General features: G+C 44.5%; 3 protein-coding genes across 3 annotated transcripts in view; 1 reads left to right on the forward strand and 2 right to left on the reverse strand.

Annotated features, from left to right (window-relative positions):
* Window positions 1–4,001, reverse strand: part of LOC133950298 (trichohyalin-like) — a 6,810-nt gene extending 2,809 nt beyond the window's left edge. The window contains 3 exon segments of the mRNA XM_062384549.1: window positions 3–2,422; window positions 2,835–3,641; window positions 3,851–4,001. Coding sequence (XP_062240533.1) covers window positions 3–2,422; window positions 2,835–3,641; window positions 3,851–3,902 — 3,279 coding nt within the window. The 5' untranslated portion in view covers window positions 3,903–4,001.
* A 2,585-nt stretch (window positions 4,002–6,586) lies between these two features.
* Window positions 6,587–14,819, forward strand: f13a1b (coagulation factor XIII, A1 polypeptide b). The gene is made up of 15 exons (XM_062384430.1): window positions 6,587–6,815; window positions 9,329–9,546; window positions 10,054–10,242; window positions 10,503–10,751; window positions 10,835–10,953; window positions 11,029–11,136; window positions 11,496–11,670; window positions 11,816–11,954; window positions 12,340–12,443; window positions 12,557–12,645; window positions 12,760–12,913; window positions 13,114–13,389; window positions 13,479–13,639; window positions 13,736–13,872; window positions 14,023–14,819. The coding sequence occupies exons 2-15, from the start codon at window positions 9,366–9,368 to the stop codon at window positions 14,162–14,164; spliced, it is 2,223 nt and encodes a 740-aa protein (XP_062240414.1). The 5' UTR covers window positions 6,587–6,815; window positions 9,329–9,365; the 3' UTR covers window positions 14,165–14,819.
* An 80-nt stretch (window positions 14,820–14,899) lies between these two features.
* Window positions 14,900–17,285, reverse strand: LOC133950299 (protein mono-ADP-ribosyltransferase PARP14-like). The gene is made up of 4 exons (XM_062384550.1): window positions 16,688–17,285; window positions 16,455–16,591; window positions 16,096–16,276; window positions 14,900–15,746 (listed from the first exon to the last, which is right to left on the reverse strand). The coding sequence occupies exons 1-4, from the start codon at window positions 17,154–17,156 to the stop codon at window positions 15,355–15,357; spliced, it is 1,179 nt and encodes a 392-aa protein (XP_062240534.1). The 5' UTR covers window positions 17,157–17,285; the 3' UTR covers window positions 14,900–15,354.
* Window positions 17,286–18,555: the final 1,270 nt, after the last annotated feature.

The following is an 18,555-nucleotide window of genomic DNA, read 5'->3' on the forward strand; positions in this document are numbered from 1 at the left end:
GAATGTTCTCTCATCCCTTCTATTTCTGTGTCTTTTTCTTCCAGTCTTTCCTCCAGTTCTTTCTTGTAACTCGTTTCTTTCTCTTCCCCTTGTTGCAGTTTCTCCTTCATTTCATCAACGTTCAGCTTCATCGCCTCAATTTCTTTTTCTTTTTCTCTCATTCTTTGTTCTATCTCTTTCTTGTAATTTAAATAATCCATTTCTTTCTCTTTCTCTTGTTGCAGCTTAGTCTTAAGTTCTCCTACTTTCAGTTTCCTCTCTTCAATCTCCTTTTCTTTTTCTTCCACCCGTTTCTCCATCTCTTTCTCAAATCTCTCCTTTTCCTCTTCACTCTCTCGCACTTTTTCTTCGACTTGGTTCAAGTGTTTTTCCAAAAGACACTTTTCATTTTCTCGATTCATTATTTCCTTCTCTTCTATTTGGGCAGTAAACTTTAGTTGTAACTCTCTGATCTGTCTTTCTCTCTCTTGCATTTGTTTCTCACTTTCATTTGCAAACTTTTCTCTCTGCACTTCATTTTCTCTTTTTCTTTCTTCCTCCATGTCTCTTATTTGCTGTTGCACTCTTTCTACATCCTCCTCTTTTTCCTTCACTTTTCTATCTATCTCCCTCTGTTGTTCTTCCCTCGTGGCCTCCATTAGTTTTTCCATGTTGTTAATTTCTTCCTGATGCTGCCGTTTTAAAACTTCCATTTCTTTGTCTTTCTCCTGAATCTTTTGCGTCACGTCTTTAATGTGATTTAAATTAATCGTTTCTTTCTCTTTTTCATTTTCTTGCAGTGTTTCTCTTATTTGTTTGTGATAATTCTGTTCCAGCTCTTCTATCTCCTGCTTTTTGGCTTTCACAAATTCCTCATTTTCTTTTGAAAACTGCTTTTTCAGATTTTCAATTTCTCTGCGGGTTTGTTCTTTCATGTCTCTTATTTCATTTTCATGCTGTTGTCTGACCTTTTCCATCTCATCTGCCTTTTCTTTCACACTGAACCGTTTTTCATCTGCAGCTCTCTTCCTCAGTTCCTCCTCCTCTTCATCTCTTTCAAACAGTTTAACTTCCATCTCTTCTAGTTTCTCTTCCAGCTCTGTCACCTCCTTCTCTTTCCTCTCGAGAACATTGTCACAGTGTCGTTTTGTCTCGTCCATTTCTGCTTTGAAAGATTCGACTTGTTCCATCCACTCTGATTCTTCTCTCTTGTGCTGCTCCACAGTTTCCTCCAGTTTCTTTCTCCACTCCTGCTCCTTCGCTCTAATGGCGTCCTCCCTCCTCTTTCTCTCTTGTTCTTTGTCCACGCCGGCACGTTCAAGGTCAAGTAACTTGGCTTGCTGCTCGTCGATTCTTTCTGTCAGCTCCTCGACCTCTATCTCTTTCAGCTCCAGGTTAAGCGTCGCCTCGTCTCTCTCTCGTCCACTTTGGATCAGCGCGACGCGGATTCTCTCGTTTTCGATGCTCAGATCCTGTACTTCTCTCTCTTTATCCTCCGTCAGCCAACGCATCCTCTCCTCCAGCTCTCCGAAGTCCTGCTTCCTTTCACCCATCCTCCTGTCCTCCTCCTCCTCCTCCTCCTCCTCCTCTTCTTCCCTTTGAACGTTGGCCTTCCCGGGTGATTTCCCCTTCCTCTTCCAATCGAAGAACCACCGGATGCTCTTCATCTCCCTCTCTTTCACATTCTTCAGCTCCAGCTCCTGACGAAGCATCTTATCTCCCATCTCCTTCAGGCGCTGGTTGACCTTTTCGTTCCTCTGTCGACTCAGGTCTCTGACGTCCTGAACCAGACTTGAGAAAGCCTCGCACCTGTTCATTGTCGCCATCTTTTCCACTTTCTCCAGGAGCTCTGTCACCGTAGTGGAGACTCCACTTCCTCTTCCTCCTCCGTCTGCACTGCTCACGACATGGTACCTGCCCCTGCATTTCTCCATCAGCCACTGCAGGTCCCTGCCCCCACCCTGGATGTGCTGCTCAAAATCCAGCCCCTCTCGGAGCTGATCGCCGTGGGTGAACAGCAGGATTGTGTGTCTCCACACGCCCTCGCCCAGCAGTTTCAGATGTTCCCTCACATGTCCTGCACTCACCAGAGTGTCCACTCTCAGGGTCAGCAGGAGCGCGTGGGGCCCCGGCGGACACAGCCCCACGCCATTGATGATTTCCCTCCTCATCCTCTCCGGCGTGGCCCCCGCCACACCGGCCTCCCAGCCCGGTGTGTCCACCACCGTCACCAGCCGCTTGGCCACCTCTGCTTGTCGACGGACGCACTCCTCTGTTACCCCCCCTGCTTGGAAGAAGCCTGCTCGGCCGAGGATAGTGTTCCCAGCGGAGCTCTTTCCGGTTTCACGCTCCCCCAGCAGAACCAGCCTGACCTCGTGTAAACGTCGGGGAGCTTTGGAGAACGAGTGATGAGCGTCAAGCTCGGAGCCCTGAGGACCATCGCCTGCCAGGAGCAAAGTGAAGGAAACAAATTACTTCTATTGAATCTATACTCGGCCTATAAACATCTACTAAACATCAGTTCACAAAACTGTTTCAGCTCATGTGCAATAGTCGTCCTCCTTTTATCACTATTTTGGGCTCCACCACCTCCTGATAAAATATATCTAGCTGGGATTTCTTAAAAAATGGAGGCACATAAATTAATTCAAACATACTGGTAATGAAATGAGGCTTTAAAAAAATGTTGTTTCAAATCATCCACTTGATTACTATAAAAATGTTGATTACATTTTTGCATATATTATATTATATACTCTGCATGTTTTTGACAATCTGTATCAAACCACATGGCACCGAACACTGCCTGAGCTTAATTATGAAATCAAATGAATGAGTCAGCCTGAAGAACTCACTCATCAGAGCAGCTTTGATGGTTCCTCTCTGCATCTGGGCCTCCATCTGCCTCTGCTTCTTCCTCCTCTCTCTGGCTCTCCTCTTGCCGTCTGCTTCCAAACCCAACAGAACCGAACTGTCCATCTCCAGATGACTGTTGCCGTCTGTCTTCTCCTCCACCATCTGCTCCAGCTTCCTTATCAGCTCTTGAACCTGCTGCGTCCCATCAGCTCTCCTCAGATTGTTCACGACATGATATCTGTTCCCACACTTCTGGACGAGCTTCTGGAGCGCCGGGCCGCTGGTCAGGATCCGTTGCTCCATGGTGGTCAGGCCCAGCTCGTCTCCCCTGGTGAACAGCAGCATGGTGTGCTCCCAAACTTCACTTCCCAGAGGCTCCAGGTGCTCCTCCATCTCCTGGATGTAGGCGTCAGTCACTGAGGCACAGGAGCGCACCACCAGGAGCACAGCGTGGGGTCCAGGAGGACACAGCGACACGCTCCGCAGGGTTTCCCTCCTCACCCAGTTGGGGGTACTGTTGAGAGGGTAGTACCACTCCCACCCCGGGGTGTCCACCACCGTGACTCTCCTCCCCGCCACATCTGCTCGCCTTTTCACACACTCCTCTGTGGGCCTCCCGCTCTCAAAGCCTCCCACTCCTCCCAGTACGGTGTTGCCCGCCGCGCTCTTCCCGGCTCCTTTCCTGCCCAGCAGGACCAGTCTAAGTTCTGGGAGAGCTGGAGGCAGGTGTGAGGCCATGGCAGCCGGCAGACTCTCATCTGAGAAGAAGGGGAGAAGGACTTCCTCAGTGCAGAGCACCGGATAAGCTGAATGACACAGAAGACACACATGGAACACAATCAGTCATTGAACATGAATTCATACTTAATTGTTTTACCTCAATAAGCAGATACTTGTAAATTTCCCTTTAAGCTCTAATACCTCAACATACGATCAGATCCTTGTGTTTTCTGCTGTAGCTTCAAATTTATGTCAGAACTAAACACGTAAAGAAGAGCTCAACAAAAAGACTCACCACCATTCGGCACAGCAGCGATTAGACTGCAGTTCTCCTCTGTGGTATCCATCACCTCGCCGTCCCAGCACTTCCTCTTGCTCTTCCTCTTCCCCTTTTTGGTTTCTGTGTGTCTTTTCACAGAAAGAACTTCTTCGGCGTCATTGCAACAGAGGAGAGAAACACCCCGATGCTGCTTTCATCCAAAGCGAAGATTGGTGCTGCACAAACCGGAGACGGAAAGTGGAAGACTCGCCACGTCACGTGACCAAGCTGTGGTTTCCCAACGTCTGTGAGATGACAGGAAGTTTAGAGGGGGCACGGCAGCTTTTGTGACACAGTTTGAAGATGTTTGCAAAAACACACACCGACCACACACTGGTGCCTACATGCACAATGCAGGTATTTATTCACATACGTTTCACATATAGAACAAGTGTTTGCATTCTGGAACGCGTGCAGGCTTGGTGATGAGCCCTGCAGAGCTCACTACACTGTCCTGTGGTGAACGTGTGGCACTTCTGTTTCCTTTCCCCACAGGCCAAGTGATGCAAGCTAATTTAAACGTGTGGTTTGAAGCACAATGTGAAGAAACGGCAGAGAGAGTGTACATTTAAAACACAGCTCTTAACAAAGTGGAAAAGTCTTCATACAAACTGAATCCAGTGGTGTCAGATAAGGTTCCAGACGTTGAACTTAAGTTATTTAGGGTTTCAGCTCAAAACTCAAATAGTGCAATAAGCCAACTCATAAATATCAGTCATCTAGATATGTCTGTATTTTTTCATCTTTAAAATGAATTAAAGAAACGTCCCATTTCACAATGTAAAGGAAAAGGATTCAAATGTTCCTGGATCCTCCCCTTTGTACAGATTTTCACTTTACGTTAGTTCTGTGAAAAGTTGACGTCTGTAGTTGTTGTTGGTTCAGATTTGTTTTTGTGGTGTTTTTTTGGGTGTACGTGTAAATGGGTAAATGCCAAATCGACACCAACGCGCTGGTGATTGATGAGCTCTGCGGCTATAACAGGCGTTGCATTGTGTGAGGAGCCAGAACCCGTCACCATGTGGTCGCAGCCGCCTGCTGTCGCCGCTCCTCGGCCGAGCGGCTCAACCCTGGCTGCGTGACACGGTGCAACACGTCCTCCCGTCCAGCCCGGGACCATGAACACACATTACATCACTTCCTTCATGATTCACCCTTTCCTTCAGGGTTGATTAAAAACAAACCCTGTTTATGGAAAGGAGTGAATCAGCCGTATTGATTTGGTGCCGTTATTGAGGTCTGGTAAGTGTTTGGTGAGTGTTACCACGATGTGCTGCTTTTTGTAAATGTCAAATGAGGCACTTTTTTGACTTTGGGCTCCCTGAAGCAGCTCCTCCCTCCAAACATGAGGCTGTGTGACATCTGAACGACTACTGCTCTGAATCCATATACTTTATACATCATGCACATTGGCTGATTCGTTGCTCCTGCTGTGAACTGGTCATCAGGACGATAAGTGCTCATGGAGTGCACATCCTCTCGGCCTTTAAAGGGGAATGAAACTGTATTTATGTTAGATGGAAAATCTGTTTGGTGGTATGAAATGAGCAAGAAGGGAATCTTCTGCCCGGTGTGGTTGCTCTTTATTGTGCTTCAACAGAGTGTCAGGGCCACTATGGAAAATAAGTGTTCAAGCTAGAGCGACTGTAGAAAGTGGTTTCAGTAAGAAAGAGGCGTGTCAGCGGTTGTGGTAAAAGTACAACCAATACTCAAAGTGAAAGATGTTTTAACTCAAACTGTTATTTTCTCTTAATTAGTTTATTTTTGTGTTCTGTGGAGATTCCTGCTTCATATCCTCCACCAATGAAACTAACATTTTATACTAATAACACATTTTCTCTTTGATACTTATATACAACCTATATATTTTTGGGTGTAGTTTGTTTACTGGTTTCTATACCACATACCACACATACTTATACTATGTATCTACTCTATGTTGTGTGAGCTAAACTAAACTACTAACAGTAAAAGTCAAAAGAAGTATTGAGTCCCTACGAATCATTTGTTGCATAATTCACTTTTGATCTAGAATTAAACCCAAAACCATAAATAAACCCAGAGGAGAAGAAGAGAGGACAAACAGTGGTTCACTGACCGGAGCCCGACACACACACTGGGTGTGTCCCGACGATAACAAAAACCGAAACTAACACTTTTAATAAACCACACAAGACTCGACAAACCACATCACCGTCAGAGGGGATCGGCATCGAACACACCTGGGACCAAAGAGACGGAATTAAAACACTAAAATGAGCAGAAATACAAAGAATAAACAAACATCACAAATAGAATCAGTCGGAGCTCCGGCTGTGAACAAACGATGCAGCCGCGGAATTGGGTGCAAGATAAATATGAAGAATCAGCAAATCTAAATTAACACATTACACATGTTACACAAATTCACAGACAACTGTTCTTTCTTCACCAGGATGGACTCAGCAGCTTAATGTCTGATGGGATTGACCCCAAAGTGTTCTGGATGTCCCCGTCATTCATCCGGAGGAGAACATGAACATCTGTGAACTTTAATTGCAATTCATCCAGCGGTTGTGAAAGAAAAAAAATCAATCGATATTGCATAAGTTGAAAGCAATCATTTAATCATAATAAGTGTGTGTCCTTGTGTGTGTCTGTGTGTGTCCCATGTGACAGCTGTGGTCCATGACTTTCTGTCCGAGCCTCATCGAGCTGTGGTTTGTGCCGAGATGGTAGATTCCACATCCTGCTCCCAAGTTGGACTGACCACGACAACACTGTTTCCCTGCAGAGGTCTTAAACACACACAGACACAGACACACACACAGACACACACACACACTCTGCAGGGTATATAAGCAGAAGCAGAGGGCGTCCCGGTCGGAGAAGCAGCAGCAGCCTGACTCCAACCAGCAGCAGCTCCTCTCTCCAGTTTCTTCTGCATCCAAACATCTCTCATGTAAGTAAAACTTCTGCTTTGATGCAAACGGCTTTTACTGCAGCAGAATTCCTCACAAGTTCAGTAACTTCATCGTCTTTATATCTTCCAGATGTGACGATGCAAATTAATTAGCTGATACATCTGAGAGTCATTTAAAAAATGTTTTGCGGCTCTTGTGCAACGCTTGAAACCAACAGATTTATTTGTTGCTGCACTGAAAAGCTCCGCTCTGCTGCTAAACCTGTTTCTTCTGTGTCAGCATATTTACCAGAGTCGAGTCAGAAAACACATCTGTGCATATAAGTCATGGAAGTTTATAGCGAATAGAAAATAACTTAGATTAGAATGAGAATTTGGTCATACTTGTGCTTGAGTATTTCCATTTTATGTTACTTGAAAATATACTTTTACTCTTAAAAATGTCCTTGGAAACTTTGTACTCGTGAGATTCCCATGTACAAGTTACTTTTATATCATATGACATTTTAAAAAGCTTGGGGTTCACAGCTACAGCATGAAACTGTAACAATAATCCACACTGTAGAATATGAAATACTCTGTTGTGTTCAATGGGATCGAATTTTCACTCCTTATTTATCTGTACTAGTAAAAGTTTTTTTAATATTTTGAGATGAGACAGAAAATCACAAAGCAACAATTTCAACATGTTTGATTATCAATCAAACAACCATTCGTGTTTATCTAAGTTGAAAAGCAGAAGGTTCCTGCTTCTCAAATGAAACAAGAACTTTGGAAATATCATCCTGATGTTTGAGGGAATTTAATGGAGTAGAATAGAAAAGCAGTTAATAAAAAGAACAATTGGTTATAGCCATGTTAATCCAGATGCAAATAGCAGAGTTTCGTTGGGAGTCGTTTGAGGGAAACAATTTATTTCCACCAAAATCATTCACAGAGTCTAAAAAGTTGAAAACAATAAACGTGAATGAATAAAAACTACCTGGCCCTTTGGTTATGAAACAAACACAGTGAGTTCTCGGTGTGAACACATCAAAACCAACACAAACAAAGACCCTCAGTGTTCTCACTGTGACTCATTTAGCCAAAAACGACTTCAACCCCTTCAGCCCAAACGGGTTCCGTCGTTATGATGATGTAAGAATGTGGTCAGACTGATTTAACCTTTAAACACACAAACATCTGTTTTCATGAGATGCTACAAACACCTGCCCGAGGAGTGGAAACACTCTGTGTTACATAATGTGGGCGTGTGCTGGACCAGGAGTTTGTCTGAATGAGTCACTCCACACAGTGAACGCTCTGTTTTCACCTTCAACTCCAGCTGAGATGTGCTGACGCGTGTTTTCTCTGCGGCTCAGCACAGCGACAACTGAGCAGACGAAAAGAGACTTTGTTAGTTTAAATAAATGCAAATGTTTCCATAGTGTTATTATTTGAAGTGATGCAACACTTCTTTGTTGTAGCACGTTCAGAAAATGTCAAACTTTAATGTTGCTGGGTTTGATCAGTAGCAATGTCTCATATTCTTTGACATTATTATACTTTTATATGTACTTTTTTTTTTAATCAAAAACTACTTATAAAACTATTGAAATAGCTAGGAATTCAAATACTCAAGTCCTGTGTACTTAAACACTGTGTTTTAGTTACATCTAACCTTTATGTGACATGAGTAGAATGAAAGTTCAACAACCACAGTACAGCTTGTACTACCACTGGGACTGTGGTTAACAGTAGTACAGCTCATGTTAAAACTACCATCAGTACTCCTACTATGTGATATTTTACAGTGTATTTTCTGCTACTTTACTTCACACTTAAAATGTAATAAATAGGAAGATGTAACTTCACGATAAGATGACATCCCACTAAAGAAAACCCTGTGAGGCTGAGCTTTGTCTTTAAATAGACGTGATTAATGGTCTGTGTTGAAACTGCTCTTCCTCTGTCCCCGAACACAAAGACACGAGACAATATTTGTGAAGTGAAAATAAACCAGGAACACTTTCTTACCCAGCGTCTCACAGGAGGAGCAGTGACTCTGAAACTCATGTGCAGCCCAACACACAAACACACATATTAATACACATGGAAACACAAATGGAAACACACTTTTTACATAAAGGTCTTTGAAACTGCTCTTTGTACTTCTCAAAGCATATTGGAAATGTCATCATTCATAGACGACTTTTTATTCGCTTTACTTTAATGGCGTTCCAATTTTGAAAACCTTTCTTTCATGAATAAAAGTGGTGAGGACTCAGTCACACACACACACACACACACACACACACACACACACACACACACACACAAATGTTTCCACTTGTTCCACAGATGTAAAGCAGATGAGCATGAAAACACATTCTGAAGAGAGGAGTGGAGCTTCATTGGAATGCTTTAGAAACTGCACAAACAAACAACAAAGACACAAACTAGAGTACAAGCACATTTCAGACATGACATCAAAGTCGAGGGGTGTGTGTAATATTGTTTTTAGTAAATATGTGAGAAACGATAAGGAAACGTTGTCCTTTCTCCTCTTCCAGTCCTGAGAGGGATCATCCGCCCTGAACTAGCGCCACCATGTCTGATCGAGGTGCCACCGCAGCTCCGTCCCAGGCCCCCCCCCCACCCTCTGGACCCCGGCCCAAGGTGACGAGCCGCGGCCGCACCTCAGTTCCCATGGCCAGCGCCAACTCCGACTCCCCAGACATCCCTGAGTTTGAGTACTTCGGAACCCCGAGAGGACTTCCACCTCTGACCGGTGAGGGGGCGGGGCTAACACATCTTATTTTATTTTTTCTTTGTAGTATATTTACCCTCAGAAAAAAGACTGTGTGTTAATGGATGGAAATGGAAAGTTTAAAATAGAGATGAACAGATGTCACAGTGCATCTTGGCTGGAGGAGATAAAGTCCTTTTCCCGGCAGTGACACAGTTTAAAGTAACTTTTGCACATGACTGACACATGATTGACACATGACTGACACATGATTGACGTCCAAACAGGATAAACTCCGCTGACTTCCTGCAGCTTTATTGTGAAAGAGCGACCGGGAGATAACCAGATGTTACAGGAATTTATTATGACGCAATGTCATTTGCACATGTGGTAAATTTAATTATAGAAGAAAATCTAATTGAAAAAAAATAACAAATGAATAACTGATGAACCCTGGGGAGGGGGAAAAGAAATATGAGAAATAATTGAGAAAAATTAGTCATGAAAATATTTTGAAGCCTCCCTCCCTCCTCGCCTCTGTGTGTGCAGAGTTCCTCGACATCACCGGGGTGGACATGATGAAGAGGCCTGACGACGGCAACACAATACCACACCACACCATGTATTTCAACACAAACAATCTCATCGTCCGCCGGGGACAGGAGTTCCAGGTCAAGGTCACCTTCAACCGTCCCTACGACGCCGCGAAGGACAAGTTCGCTGTGGAGTTTGTCATCGGTGAGGCCGGTGGACTGTAGAGAGGGAAGGGCTCTCCTTCTCAATCAATCAGACAAATTATTTCTTAATAGCACATGAATCCAACTTTCAACCTCATGGAAGTGTTTAATTTTATTAAATTGTTATCCTGTATTTCTCTATATACTTTTTGTGCAGCAACTTGTTATGTACTTGAGATATAGTGTTTACCTTGTGCCGTATGTTTTGATCTAATCTTTTTCACGTTGACCTTGATGCCGTCACTTTGCTCCGACCCCCAGGCTCTAGCCCTCAGTACAGCAAGGGCACCTACATCCCCGTCTTCCCCACCAAGGATCGTCAGAGCTCCTGGAAAGGCCGCGTCACAGAGAAGTCCGGCAACACGGTCACCATGGGCGTCACTCCTACGGCCAGCTGCATTGTGGGGAAGTACCACATGTACGTCGCCGTGTCCACGCCCTTCGGCATCCGCAGGACGACACGTGAGGACAGCCGGGACCTTTACATCCTCTTCAACCCCTGGGTGGCAGGTCGGTTTCAGGCCTCACCTCATCTTTCCTGTTGCTTGTATTTCACCTTGATGTTCACAAACATCCTCCCGACCTTCTGTCAGATGACGCTGTGTTCCTGGAGGACGAGAGAGAGAGGGAGGAGTGTGTGATGACTGAGATGGGGATCATCTACCACGGTGCCTACGACGATGTCTCGGAGAGAAACTGGAACTATGGACAGGTTGGACACAAACTCACCAACGACTTTAAGACTTTTTTTTATACCCACTAAATGTTTTCTAATCTTTCCCTTTAGTTTAACCATGGAGTCCTGGATGCCTGCCTGTACATCATGGACAGGTGTGAGATGCCCATCACCAACAGGGGAGACCCCATCAAGGTGACCAGGAAGGCCTCTGCTATGGTGAGAGAAGCCTCATGGACATTGTTTGTAACTTTTACTGAGCAACAGCGCCCTCTGCAGACATATCAGGGGATTAATCCAGTAATCCTACTCACTGATAGGAGGCTGTACTATACTGTTTACTGTTCCAGGCATATGTGGTGAAATAGTGGATAAATACATAAAGTTTATTATTATTTTTATTTTACAATATTATGACATTTATATCACCATATGTCATTATAAATAAAGAGATGTTTGATGATGTAATAAAAATCAATTTGTATTTATGACTTGATAATTCAGTGAAAAGGATAAAAGTTATGCTAAATTGCAGAACTGTGTTGTCTGTTATTTCATTTGTCGCCTGTCGCTCTCAGCTGAACTCTCGTGATGACGATGGCGTGTTGGTGGGGAACTGGAACGGCGACTACACGTACGGCGTGGCGCCCACCTCCTGGACCGGCAGCACCGACATCCTGCTCAGCTACGCCAGCAGCAAGATGCCCGTCTGCTACGCTCAGTGCTGGGTCTACGCCGCCGTCTTCAACACCTGTGAGTCTCCACTTCCTCTGAGTTGAATGATTAAAAAGAGCCACGTTGATCTGAGTAAACTTACACCAGGCCATGTAATCAATTATCAACCACCTCTTGATTTCCGCTCTTGCTTTTGGTTAACTGTTTTTCCACCGTGTCCCAGTTCTGCGTTGTCTGGGTATCCCATCCCGGGTCGTCACAAACTTCTACTCGGCCCACGACAACGACGGAAACCTGACGACCGACATCATCCTGGACGAGAACGGCAGGATCGACCGCAACCGCACCAGGGACTCGATCTGGTACCACCTCGTCCTTGACATTTTACCTTTTTAACACATTTTTGATCTCCCGGTGATGGTGAGGCTGCAATTGTCAAAAATATCTGTGAAACACTTTTATTAATTTAGTGGTCTAGTGGTATATATTCAGGTATTAAAAATAAATTTTCAAACATTCATTTGGCAATGACATTAATCAGGCACATTCATGCTTCTCAGAGGATGAACCATATTGGAAACATAATCAATCAGATTAGCAGGACACCTTCAGGCTTCCGTAGAGAAATCTGTATGATTTTAATGACCTCATTTAGACAGAACTAGTAAAACTATGAGGATGACAAGTTTAGATAATGATTCATGAAATTTTACTGAAAATATGTAAACTGATGTTTGTGGTTGTCAGGAACTACCACTGCTGGAACGAGTGCTACATGTCCAGGCCAGATCTCCCTCTGGGCTTTGGAGGCTGGCAAGTTGTGGATGCGACGCCACAGGAGACCAGTGATGGTACATGATGATGATGATGATGATGATGATGATGATGATGTGAAATATCTGCTGGCTTTGAATACAGTCCACTGAGGGTCAATATTTAAACTCCTCTTCCATGATTCATTCAGGCATGTACAGATGTGGTCCAGCCTCAGTCCAGGCCATCAAGCATGGGCAGATTTGCTTCCCCTTCGACGCTGCCTTTGTCTTTGCCGAGGTGAGTCTGGTGCTCCCGCCTGCAGCTCCTAGGAAAGTGGTTATTTCACACCCTAGACGTATGATTCCCTTTGCCGGGGGGAGCCTGAGGTTTTGTGGTGTTGTCCTCCTACAGGTCAACAGCGACGTGGTCTTCTACTCCCGGAGGAAAGACGGGACCATGGAGCCGGTCAAAGTGAACCGGACTCACGTCGGCCGCATGGTGTTGACCAAAGCTCTCGGAGACTTGACCAGTCGCGATATCACCGACCAGTACAAGTTCCCTGAAGGTCGGTGACCTCCTCTTATTCTCTTTATCTAACCTCAGAACAGGAATATACTTAGTCACACTCAAAGCAACACCAGGTAGCTTCAACTGAGCAACAGCGCCCTCTGCAGCCACACGCAGCTGGAGAAAGTATTAAAACTTCCAGATGATGATCAGAGAATCAATTCATCCCTCTACATTTGTTTCAATCATCCAATACAGGCAGTGCAGAGGAGCGGACCGTGCTGGAGAAAGCAGAGGAGTACGGCTGCAAGCGAGAGAAGTCAGAGCCTCCCGAGGCCGACGTGGACCTGGTCCTGCCCACCATGGAGATCAGCGTGGGAGACGACTTTGAGCTGAGCCTGGAGTTCGTCAACCGCAGTGACCAGCGGCGAACCGTGGAAGCCTACATCAGCGGCAACGTGGTGTATTACACCGGAGTCACCAGCTCTGAGTTCCTGTTCAGGACGCCCTCAGTGACCATTGAACCCAACAGTAGTGAGTCCTCTGCCTCAGAAATCTGGGAATCTTAATAAGAGCACCAGATAGGAAAACAGAGATCAGCGTTTTGGTTTTACCTCCTGCAGCTGTGAAGGAGTTGGTGGACGTCAAGTCAAAGAAGTACATGAAGCATCTGGTGGAACAGGCCAACCTTCACTTCATCTTTACTGGGAAGGTCGAGGAGACCGGCCAGATCGTCACCACCATGAAAGTGGTCACCCTGCACAACCCCAAAGTCACCGTTGAGGTCTGAAATAATAAGTTTACCCATAAATCTATTTCTTTTTTTTAGGTTGAATTTGTTCAATTGTTTGTGTTGTTTGTGTTCCTGTGTGTACTTCAGGTATCCGGTGGAGGTAAAGTCAATGAAGAGATGATGGCGAGGGTCCAGTTTACAAACCCCTTCACCTTCAGCCTGGATGACGTCTACATTCGCATGGAAGGACCCGGGGTCATGGCGCCCAAGTCCAAATATTACAGGTGAGCTCTCAGGCAAAGCCACAACAAATGCAAGCGTATGTAAAGTGATCAGTCATGTTGTAGTAAAGACTTGTTTACAGCTATGTTCGGTTCCTTGTTTAGACTTTTTGGGGGCTTTATTGCTAACACTGGAATGTTCCCTGGTTTCAGTCTGATCCCAGCAGGCTCCTCTCTGACCTGGACCGAGTACTTCATCCCCCAGAGAAGCGGCTCCACCAGAGTGATGGTCACCCTGGACTGTCCCGCTCTCAGGCAGGTCTCCGGCCAGGCGTCCATCACCATCCAGCCCTGAGGGACGCCACAGAATCCCTGATGTCCCACATCGTTTAACTCACCTACATTTTAGCCAGAATATAAACCTATAATATAGTCTGTAGGTTTATAACAGGTAGCATTTATAACACAATGGGGTAATTGAAATAGTTTTGTCGCTTGAGATACAAACTAGTGGATCCACACAAAATGTTCTATCATAGTGAATTTTGGTATTTTTGACCATTTGGGAGCTCAAATGTTTTCATATGAGGATTATTTCTTCAATTTAAAGCTGCAGTAATCAGGTTTATTTCTACTGGGGAGTTGAATTACTCCCAAAATATCTAAATATGTAATTGTCTTAATAATTCGATACGACCTAGATTTATCAGATAGTAAATGTTAACTATGTTTAAGTTCCAAAAATAATGAGCTAAGAAAAGGCTGAAAAGCTCAGTTGGATATTTGTCTGTGAACATTAGCATTAACTTAACCGATGTTAATGTTCAAATTTCATTTACAAAATACTGATTAATGCAACTTTTACTTTTCCACTTGAAAATGTAGCCCTGCTATGCAACAACAAAGACATTTTAAGTGATGTATTTTAGTTAGTGTTCTGACAACTCTTTATATAAACGTGTACCAGAACTAATGCAACCATCAAAAACAATAAAACATCCTCACCTGCATGGTTTTGTGACATGTTCCTGTGATGGAAATTCATCTGGAGAGTTGAAATAATGAGATTCTCAGACTGGAGTTGCCTTTGAGTATTTTTATTAGGAAGCTCTGCAGAGGTAACACAACAAGCGCGGGTGATTCAAGTGGAACTGCCCCAAATGTCTAAAAAAGCCAGTACTTGGCGCAGGTATGCAAGTTGTAGTGTTTCCTTCACTGTCAGAGATTTAACATCTTTTATTGAGGCTTAGACTCTAATAGAAACTGCTAAAGTGCATAGAAGCTTTAAAAACAAACTCCAAATCATTCATCATAATTCCTTTAGAGGGGCAGGGGCTCCAATTTCAAAAGGGGCACATGGAAAAAGGCTCATATGCCGACATTACTCTAAGCTACAATTTGCTGTTGAGGGGGTTGCTGCTGTCAGAGGGCTGCATCTATCTGAGACTCAAGACATTAAAAGGAACAGAGGAGAGATGTCAGCTGATTAACAAGTTATGTGATTACGACAAGATGCAAACACTACTGACAGTGTTTGGAACTGGCTCACTTGAAGAGACGCCGCAGTTTATTACGGGTACTTCGTAAAGTGGAACTTCGTGAAAGGGGCAGGTTCGCTGGCGTGCCCTGCCCCTCCTCCTGCAGTTGCGTGTCCAGGATGGTGATAAGGTAGTCTGGGTACGCTTGGTTGTCATGGAACACAACGTGAATGCTGGGGTTGTCCATTCTATCCACCGCGCTGTCGTAGCGGTCATTTGGCAGAAAGATGTTACGAGGAGGAGGCACCTTCATGTCCCTTCTGCCCTCAGTGTAGATGCCGGTCAGGACTCGAGCAACGAAAATTCGCTGTGAGCCGTCAACGGTTGGCTTGGCGTATTTGGGCTGGGCTGAGTAGCTGGCCTTTACGGCAAAGTAGGTTCCTTCCCCATAGTGAGTTGCTGAGAATAAGAGAGAACATGGACTTTACAACAAACACCTCAAACTGTAACAATAACACGGACACAATGGACGAAATGAGAGCTTCTTAAAAGTGAAGCCAAAATATCTGGATTGCCCCCTAGTGGCTGGCCAGACCTCCTCCCTTTATTCATCGAGTACGTTTGGTTTCGATTAGTTATGTGATGCTGTATAATAAACATCTATAAATAGTGTCACTTGCTTTAAGTTTGACCTATGTTGTCAATAGCTGAATCAACGACAGTCCTCAGATAAATGTCTATGTTGCATTATTTGGGGACGGTGACATTGTTTTCACTGCTGAAGCAATGATTACAAAAAGATCTGCACCGTTTTGTCCAGCAAAACTCCGGTTGAAGCCCGTTTTCATGATGGAGTCACACTTGTCCTCAGTCGTCCCGTGGTACAGAGACTTTTCCACTGTGGTGCCCATGTGTGCATTCTTATCAGAAATGTGTTTCCTCTGTGCTTCATAGGCCCGACACAGGAGGACATTCTGCAAACGCTCGATCTTAAAAAACAAACAAATAAATGCAAAAATTGTGAAGAAAATAATGTTTCAATTACAAGAATGAATTGAACTTTTACAGATATATACGTAAAGCTTATATGACTTTACAAGATGCATAAATGCACATGATGTAAAAGGTAATGTAGCTGCTGCATCTGTCTATGTGGACACCATCTACCTTTATCCTGCCTGTGGGAACAGTTCGTCTGAAGGCCTGCTCCACTGATCGGTACTCTGGAGACGACTCCTCCAGGGTAACTACCTTCATATCCTCCCCAGCAGCCATGTTGTCCCAGTACAGAGGGAGAGTGAAGTCTGGAAAATGAAAAAAAAAAATTGAAAAATTGTATTTTCAATCAAAGAACACTTTGATGAATTAGGGTTAGCTGAATACAAGTTGTATCCTCTCACCCGGCCGATTCTCAAGTCGTTTTATTTTTCTTATCTCTCCAGTTACTTGTCCTGTGGCCTCCATCCTCTGTAGATCCACGGTCCACTGGCTGCTCTGTTCATCCATTATGCCTCCCACTAGGTTTTTATGTTCCAGTCTGTGATTGGCTGATTTGGGAAGTCTGTCCCAGTTGCCACTACTTCCCAGGATGCACCAGGCCACACGACTGTGCAAATTCTCTTCCTCCGTGACTATTACCTGTCTCCTGAGGTCTCTTAACTGATATTCTTTAATCATCTGCATCACATTTTTCACCCCATCTTTTAACCCGCTCACAGTCATGTTGCCCTGGACAGACTGAATCTTCAGACCCTTCTTATCCACCAGCTGCTGCAGACACATGATGTCGTCCTCCGAGAGGCTTCCCACCTCCTCGGCCGTGAAGGTTTGAGTCAAGCACTGATCCTGATACAGTTGCTTCAGCTTCATCTTGGCATCTGAGACGTTCTTACCACAAAGACCCAGGAACAGGAAGACAGACTTCTGAGTCTCGAAGCTGGTACTGATGATACTGGGGTTGGCGGTCCCAGACCTTTGTGGATTCGGTTGTTCATGAGGCAGTGACACTTTGGGATAAAAAATCAAAATCAAATCAATCAATGATGAAACTAGAATCATCTTCCTGTGCTTGCATCCCTCCACCAACCAGTGCAGTGTCTGTCAATGTGCATTTTTTGCAAGAAAGATTAAGATTAAGATGCATTTATTTATTAGTCCCAAACACATGCACAGACATGCACAGGCACACTCATGCAGGTAGGGAAATTTAACCTCTGCTTTTGACCCATCTGATGCAGGACACACAGAGCAGTGAGTGACCATGTACAGCACCCGGGGAGCAGATGGTGGGGGAGTAAGGTGCCTTGCTCAGGGGCACTAGACAGGGTAGGGAGAATCCTCTTGGATTTTTGGACAGATCAATCCAGGTTCGTCTTTTGTTGTCTCTCCGTGGAGTCGAACCAGAGACGAACCAGAGACTTTTTCTGCCCATAGTCCAAGTTTCTGCCCTACAACCTGATAACACAATACAAAACAACAAAAAGAAGAAAGCTATTTCACCTCTGTCGACCTCATCTGTGGAAAACACCTGCAACGCCTCTTCTCCGAAGAGCAAGAAGACTATGTTGTCAATCAGGATGATTCGGATGTCAGTGACGCAGTGTAAGGGAGTGGAGGATGCAGCAGTTTTAACCCCTCGGAGAATGGCCTGAGCTACGACACCAGCGTTCATCCCACCTTGACCTGCACAATGGTGTCGTGTTAACTGACACAGTTTAAAAACATTTAATTAAACCAACGATTAGACTGTTATATTGTCTGGCACAATATTTACCGGCACAGATAGCAGGAATGGCGATGGACCTGTATCCAGAGGACTCACAATGTAGAATCAGGTCACGCACCAGCCTCTCAATGAGGCCTGCGTCAGTTTTTCCATTCACGTGTAAAATGGCTTTGGAAGATAATGATCCTCCCTCGGTTTGGAAAATTGATCCTCCGATCACTTTTGCTGCACAAAAAATAACAAAGAGACAAAATGACTTGGAAGCTATTAAATATATGTTTCTTAGAAATTACTTCTGGATCTTTATTCACCATCTTTCACTTGGGCCTTCACCGCTGGTCCAGCTGCAGCTAGAATGGCTTTGCAAACACCATCTGAGGAATAAATAATCATAATAGAACAAATGTCTATAGCCATAATACCGTCTCTGTGAACATGTACAGCTGATTAGCCAAATGCCAATGAAACCATGCTAATGTGCTCACTATGCCAAGGACAAGATGTTGTTAACCAAACATAAACCAGGCTAGGTATAAACCAAGG

This window comes from Platichthys flesus, chromosome 24, assembly GCF_949316205.1.
Source record: "Platichthys flesus chromosome 24, fPlaFle2.1, whole genome shotgun sequence".
In the NCBI taxonomy this organism is placed as follows: domain Eukaryota; kingdom Metazoa; phylum Chordata; class Actinopteri; order Pleuronectiformes; family Pleuronectidae; genus Platichthys; species Platichthys flesus.

Bases quoted from the DNA above. Each gene is read 5' to 3' on its own strand.
- f13a1b (XM_062384430.1), top strand. From the start codon at position 9,366: ATGTCTGATCGAGGTGCCACCGCAGCTCCGTCCCAGGCCCCCCCCCCA. The intron at 12,914-13,113 runs GTCGGTGACCTC...CATCCAATACAG, and splicing joins CCAGTACAAGTTCCCTGAAG to GCAGTGCAGAGGAGCGGACC. The intron at 13,390-13,478 runs GTGAGTCCTCTG...TACCTCCTGCAG, and splicing joins GACCATTGAACCCAACAGTA to CTGTGAAGGAGTTGGTGGAC.
- LOC133950299 (XM_062384550.1), bottom strand. From the start codon at position 17,156: ATGAAGCTGAAGCAACTGTATCAGGATCAGTGCTTGACTCAAACCTTC. The intron at 16,592-16,687 runs GTGAGAGGATAC...TTCATTTTCCAG, and splicing joins ACGACTTGAGAATCGGCCGG to ACTTCACTCTCCCTCTGTAC. The intron at 16,277-16,454 runs GTAGATGGTGTC...TTGTTTTTTAAG, and splicing joins TTCCCACAGGCAGGATAAAG to ATCGAGCGTTTGCAGAATGT.